At 33.7% G+C, this 7,343-nt stretch overlaps 1 protein-coding gene across 1 annotated transcript; it reads right to left on the bottom strand.

The window, feature by feature from the left end:
• Positions 1–467: 467 nt before the first annotated feature.
• ppk17 (amiloride-sensitive sodium channel pickpocket 17) lies at positions 468–5,573 on the bottom strand. Its single transcript, XM_090108366.1, has 9 exons — positions 5,541–5,573; positions 4,974–5,105; positions 4,479–4,626; positions 3,987–4,187; positions 3,360–3,508; positions 2,814–2,941; positions 2,286–2,439; positions 1,761–1,856; positions 468–636 (listed from the first exon to the last, which is right to left on the bottom strand). The coding sequence occupies exons 1-9, from the start codon at positions 5,559–5,561 to the stop codon at positions 499–501; spliced, it is 1,167 nt and encodes a 388-aa protein (XP_089964492.1). The 5' UTR covers positions 5,562–5,573; the 3' UTR covers positions 468–498.
• Between the last annotated feature and the right edge of the window lie 1,770 nt (positions 5,574–7,343).

Raw genomic sequence — 7,343 nt, 5'->3', positions numbered from 1 at the left:
GAACATTACGCTCATATATTGTGCTCGGACAGTTTGTAAGGTGTTGTTAATGGAGATTTTATTTAGTTATTGTAGGTTATAATCTAATTAAATGTTTGTTAAATAAATTAATGTAGGTATGTAATATAGGTCTTTGTAATTTGTTAAATAAAACATTTAATTCTTTTTTGTAGTCTTTATTCTAAACAATAAACCATTTTTTTATTAACAATTGTTTATTTATCTTATAGACAAGACACATTAATTTATTAAATAGTTATTCAACACGTTTGACTTTACTCAAAGGTGCCTAACCATATGCCTAACAAAACTTAAAAATTAATTTTACACAAATTAAGTGGCAATACATAACAACTTAGGTACTTTAAAAGTGTTTATCATTTTAAACTAAATATAAGTACAAACATATTATCATATCCTGAATTTGAAATTTTTATAGCATTCAAATCCTAAAAAATCATCCGTGTGATCGAAAATTTTCTATTAAATAATCCAAAACTAATAAACATTATGTCTAGTCTTGCTCGGGTCGCCATACATGGGTGCCCGCGCGCACAGCAGCGGGCGGAGCAGCTCCGTCCACACCGTGCCTAGGATACTGATCAGACCGAGCACTGATAGACCTAGCAGGAAACCCTGGAAGAAAGATATTCTCTTTTTATACGGTTTTAGGTCAAACTTTTTATTTAAAAAAGAGCTTGTGTGCCGAGCATATGTGTTAGAAGTGAAACTTCTTTGGCAAGATTCAAAGATACCAAAATCGTCGCCAGTCCATGACGTGGCAGTATTGCCATGACGCGAATTTGAAATTTTACTCTCAACGCGCCTAAAGAAGTTTCACTTCAATATTTTCCCGTAGATAATCATTTTGTAATCTGAATCTTGATTTGAAAAAGAATAAATCACTATCGATTTAATTTCGTTATATCTATGTTGCGTCTGAATATATATAAATATTCGATGGAAACTAAATAGTCAGTTTTGATGGTTCAAAACAAAACTACGTAGCTTTTGAGTTCTGGTGGTAAGGACCAAAATATTATGTCGCTTTTATATTTATCCAAAAATAAAGTGAGTATTATGCAAGTCTGTTTTATTTATGGAAGAATTCCTTACAAATGTACATAGCATAAGAAGCCAAGCCAATCTATAAACAGAGTACTAAAGCATCTATTTCCAGTCACATTATTCATAACAATAATTGTAAAAGATAAAGTGTAACGTTAAAACTATTGAAACGCAAGAGAATCCATAATTCTGAACAATACTCCAGCCTTCCAGTACAAATGGCAGTCGGCCAACGGTCCGACACCTCACGTACCATAAATCATATAAACTTCAACTGGAACTTATTTGTTACAACTAGTGATTAATATTTGAGTATTTTAATAATGTTTTATGCCTATACGTTGCAGAGGTTATTATATGAAATATGATTCTGCGGCTTTTATTTGTATTAAAGCAAGTTCTTTTACGATATGTGTCATCCGCCAACCCGCACTTGGCCAGCGTGGTGGATTATGGCCTGTACCCTCATAGGAGGCCCGTGTCCCAGCAGTGGGAACATATATGGGCTGATGATGATGAGATATTAAATTGAGGAAGGCTATAATTATATTATCTCGATTAGACCAATAAGAACGGGTAAATACTAATCTAATCTAGATCGCTAGATACTAATCTAATGTAATTACTTTAAATGAACTAACGCATAAGAAACAAAAAAAAGTAAATATACTATACTCATATTGAGTACTTACTACACTTCCTCCAAGATCCGAGAGAAAAAGATTCCAGTCGTAGTTATACTTCTCTTCAAACACCGAAACCATCATGTTGTTGAAATGAATGTAAATCTGTAATGTATTCATCTATATAAAAATGAATAGCCAAATTTTTTGCTAAGCGAAATCTTTATTATAAAGTCAACATATTACATAAGTATAGTTATTAGATAGCGACGAAAATACATTTTATTGAATTAAATGGATAGAAACTTTAAAAGAGTAATCAATGAAGCTTTGCCGATTCTTCTTTTGTAAAAGTTATAATAATCTCTACAAATAATAATGAATTTCTATTTCCCTTGGTCACGGCTTCACGCTTGAAAATATGGACTGATTTTCACTTGTTGGGTTCGTAAGTAAGATTAAGTTAGGTTGGGTCAGTTTGCGCCAAAAGATAGTTAAATTAAAAAATCTTAACAGCAGACTTCACGTTAGAAAGTTCTCAGGAAAACAGGACTATGTCTGGGTCAGCTAGTAATTAATAAAATAAAAAAGCACCTGTGTCTGCAACTTAACATCGCTCACAGCAGTAGACCACGTATTGGAGCTCACATCCCACGCGTAGTACTTCTGTCTGTCCGTCACAAAAGCGCTGTACAGCAGCGAGCGGCAGATGCGCGGACATGTCTCGCATCCGTGGTTTATGTGTTTGCTAGAATATTATAAAACTTAACATTTTGAAGTGAAACACTTCACGTGTCGACACGTGTGCTTGGCTCACATGCTCTTTTTTGACGATGATGATGGATGTGGATGAAGATGGAGATGAAGATGGAGATGAAGATGGAGATGAAGATGGAGATGAAGATGGAGATGAAGATGGAGATGGAGATGAAGGGGATGATAGAGATGGAGATGGAGATAAAGATGAATATGAAGATGAAGATGTAGATGATGATAACAATGGAGATGAAGAAGGAGATGGAGATGAAGATGATGATGGAGATAAAGATGAATATGAAGATCGAGATTTAAATTAAGATGACGATGAAAATGAAAATCTTTTAAAATAAAGTATAAGATTACTTGACGTAGGAAGAAATGAGTCTCCTCATATCATTGAAGTTGTTACAGTGCGGCAACGGACTCTTCATCCAGGGCCCGGAGCAGTTCACGTCTTTGGCCACTTCATCCCAGACGAATTTTGTTGTACACTGAAATGATTCAGGAGATTAATTTGGATCAAGGTAAAAAAACTCAAATTAAAGCTGCCGTAAATTTATATCTTATTAAATTAGACGACTATTTTGCTATCTCTTACCATAATTTCACAAATTTTACATAGTTTTTGTGTTAAACACTAACAATAAGTAGATTTATTTTAATATTACCGGTAGCATCTAATAATTTCGATTGATATTAATTCGCTTTTTTAATTAAATTTACCATCTGCGATGTTCAACAACTACGACATTAGGACCTTCAAGAAAAGATTGGCCAGCAAAGTATCTGTAACACTACCAGGATTATATGAATGGTGATGACCACTTAACATTAGATGGCCTGCCCTTTGCTTTGATATAAAAAAACAACACGTTTTTCTCCTCAAAACGAAACAACAGAAGCAGTTACATAGTTAGCGCTATAGTGGGGGTCCTCAGTGCAGGGTGTGTGGTCGTCGCTGATCATGTGGTAGAGCTGCACCGTGAGCTTCACGTCCAGCGTCTCGCCCGTGTTGATGTACAGGTAGTCCACCAGACCGCCGTTGTATACGTCCACCTCTGGGAATATTACGTGTAGATTATTTTTATTTTACTCAACACTTAGTTAACAATTTTTTTAAAGAACGGTTTTTCCGTTCCATTACGATCGAACCCCTCGATACGATTATACGATATTTCTATTTCTAAGAGCAAATATTTTTACCAGACATTTACAAATCTTTAACTTTATTTGCGTCGACTTGAAGAATGAAATAACAAAATTTTTATTTTTATTTTTAGTTCGATTCCTGCCTAAAACAAACGAATTGGTGAAAATCTTTGAAAGCAGTTCCATTTCTTTTTAAAAATAAAGGAATGTTTCCTTTCAGCAAAATTTGCTATCTTCAGTATTTCAAGTAGGTACTTTCCCTCCAGAGCTCATCGAAAATTTCCACACTGTATTAAAGAAAGAAAGACTTAGAAAGTATTACTTGGTACACATTTATTACGCTAATCTTCCCACGCTAAAAGAGGACAAGTATTTCATTTCACAAACCAGTATACGGTTCCCTCTCATAATGTACATGCACATGGTAGCCCGGGGGCAGCACACTAGTGGCTGTTGCTATATCTTCCGCCGTGTGTTGCAGCGTCACGGAGTACCCGCGTGCTTTGGACGCTTGGATGTCTCGCCGGCGGGGCGTCAGGGTGAAGCACCGACCCGTTATGAAGCCTAGCGTTTCTGTTAATTCTACGTCTGTTTGACGAATAAATAAAAAAAATTTATTGACAAACCATTTTACATTTTAAGATATTGAAGTCTCTGACTCCTAAACTAGGTAAAAACCTGTACGAAGCTCATTATTTCTGTTAGTTTTACGTCTGAGTGACAAATAGTTACTTATGACGTAAGCTGGTTGGTATTGCGTATAGTAACAAATTGACTCAAAAAATACGGGATGGATTTGGATGTATCGGATAAATTTTCCTTCAAAATTCATAAATTAAAGACCAAACAGAATAGAGTAAACATTTTAATTCTACGTACTATCTCTTAAAGAATCCAAGCCGTATTGAACAAAGAAATCGTCTTTATTATACGTAATTTCATCCCAGAGCTTATCGAGAGGAGTGTGGGAGAAGTTGAAGTCCCTCCACATGGAAGTGTAGCGAGGATGTGAGTATAGTCCATACTCCTGGAACAATAAATACAAGATTACGATTTACGAAGCACAACAATTATATGAAGAAAACGATATCTTAGGGCATATTGTTAAAACAAAATATACGATTTCTGGATATTTAGCATGTTTACTGAATTAAGGCTACTTTTGGTGAATGGTGATGGAGAATGTTTAAGAGATTTTCATCTTTAATATCGCGTTTTCTATAGGTTCAAATTCAAATACAATTTTTGCTTACATAGATGTAGTTAGAAAAAAATACTCGTAAAATAAGCGTGCTGATATTATCTCTATCACTTTCCATATATTACAACAAACACAGATTCCTTTGTTTTCCAGATAATTAAATGAATACTAACTTCAAGCTTATGATACTTATACGGCGGCTCTCTGCAGAACGTGACACTGGGGTAGAGGATGGTCTTGTTGAAGTCGAAGTGTGTGTGCGTCGTGATCGGGATGTTCGTCAGTTTCTGGATGCACGATATTATCTGGAAAATAATATTCTTAGTGTATTGCTCTAAATATTAGTTTAGAAAATCTACTAAAATACACTATTTAAAAAATATACACCCCGAGTACCTATATTATAGTTTTCTTTTGCATTTGCAACTCTTGAATTTGCTTAATCAATAATCATGCCAATATTTTTAGAAATAATATGTATTTTAGAAGCAAATTAGAAGATATAAAGATAACACGAGACATCAAATTGTATTCACGCTCTTATAAACATCTTCACAAGACTATTGCTATTTGTTATAAGTATGTATTCTGGCTCTCCTTTTTCATATTTCATTTCGTATTATACTAGGTAGGTAGGTACATTATATTTTAAAGTGCTTGTTTAATTTTTCAACATAAACAGAAACATTCAAATATTCATAAAATTTTACAAAGGAATCAATACATTGTAAAGTCCCCACCTGCTGCACCACGACGACCATGCAGCCGATCACCACCACCGTCTTCACCAGGTTGGGTCCTCGGAAGCAGTCCACGCACTTCTGGCGTAGTGTTGCCACGTGGTCTATACTTTGCTATAAAATTTCTTGTAAATAATGGAGCAAGAAACAATGAAAGAAAAGGACATTTGTTTTATTTTTCGTTCGGAGTTTTGTAAATAAAGTTTATTTTTACTTTCTAAGTAGTTGATTATTTTAATCCCTTAAAAACAAAGCGTAATTGCGCTTAATATTATCTATTAATTAAAAAAAAAAATAATAATTCCCGCATTCTTCAGAAATTGAAACATTTCAAAAAAAAAAACTCTGGGTGGATGGGGTCCGCACGTTTTAAAAAAAAATACACATTGAAATAAAGGAACAATCCTCTCCTATATGATAATTTAAGTAGCAATAGTTAATTTTTAAACATACCACTTCCTCAACTTTGATAGTCATCTTTCAATAATTTTTACACTGGAGCAACCTTCCTCACGAACGTAACAATAGGAATAAAATATGAACTAATTACGTATACAAATTAGTTTCCTATCTAAATTGAACCATGTTATGTTTTACGTCGATTATAAATCATCTGCGCGATGAGATACGGATATTAAATAATAAATTATGTTTTGAGTTAATTTGTGTCGAACAAATTAAGCGGTGGAGCTTTTGCCAAATTAGCGATATCTTGTACTTATTAGATATAGTAATATAAGCAAATAAATATGATTGAAGTGTTATATCAAAATTACATTTTATCCGACTACGGCAATACGACGGCAACTTTATTATGGGCTTGCTAAAATAATGTAGATGCAGAGATGCTTACAATTTATTTTTAACGAACAAAAGAATAACGTTCAGAATAAAGTATTTATTTTTTATCTGAACTATTTATGTAAGAAAAAGTATTTGAATTTGCCTAGTCCTATCCTATCCTATCCTACTAATATAATAAATGCGAAAGTGAGGATGGATGTGTGTGTTTGTTACTCTTTCACACAAATACTACTGAACCGATTACAATGAAATTTAGCACACAATACACATATAGAGGGTAACTTGGATTAACACATAGGATAGGTTTTATCCCGGAAATCCCATGGGAACGAACTATGCGGCCTGCGGGTTTTTCTTTGAAAACGCGTGCGAAGCCGCAGGCGGAAAGCTAGTATCATCTAATAGAAGATTGGTAGGTAATTTTGCTTTATACCCACTCTTAAGAAAATTTTATTTATTTAACGATATAAATAAATTATATAAATACGTAAGTAGGTTATTCTTCATTTAGTTTAATATTCACGCAACCGAAGCAAATACCCAAACTGAAAGTTATGAAAAAAAATGTGTGCGTGTACTAGTGTACACACGTAAGAAGTGAAACTTCTTTATGACCTTATTTTTCAAAAAATAATTTACTATACCTATTACTTATCACAGACTAATAATAATATACTACGTATACAACTATTATGCAACTTTACAGAAATACGTCGAATCACGCGTGGTAGGGATAAGAAAAAGATGGCGCGTAACGGAAAAATGTCACGCGTAACGAAAAAATGTTACACTAAATTTTTTTCCAACCCCGATAAAGAAGTTTCACTTCAATTGACTTTGGTAAAACCACAACCACAAACAATTATTATTGTTTTAGCATAATAATTGTTCCTGCTCTCAAGTTATCATAGTTTCAGTTGTATCCAATAGATAGCGTGAATATCAATATCTAAACAGTTTAAATATATTTATTCACCAATAATAATTATTAATGTATTA

This window comes from Colias eurytheme, chromosome 13 (assembly GCF_061535395.1).
Source record: "Colias eurytheme isolate Ceu_HAF_F1 chromosome 13, ilColEury1 Martin Lab GWU primary, whole genome shotgun sequence".
Taxonomy (NCBI): Eukaryota; Metazoa; Arthropoda; class Insecta; order Lepidoptera; family Pieridae; genus Colias; species Colias eurytheme.
The sequence above is the reverse complement of the archived record's forward strand: the minus strand, read 5'-3'. Positions and strand labels throughout refer to the sequence as shown.

Bases quoted from the DNA above. Each gene is read 5' to 3' on its own strand.
- ppk17 (XM_090108366.1), bottom strand. From the start codon at position 5,561: ATGGTCGTCGTGGTGCAGCAG. The intron at 3,509-3,986 runs GTTTGTGAAATG...TAATATTCCCAG, and splicing joins TGAGAGGGAACCGTATACTG to AGGTGGACGTATACAACGGC. The intron at 2,942-3,359 runs GTAACTGCTTCT...GAATCATTTCAG, and splicing joins CCCACTATAGCGCTAACTAT to TGTACAACAAAATTCGTCTG.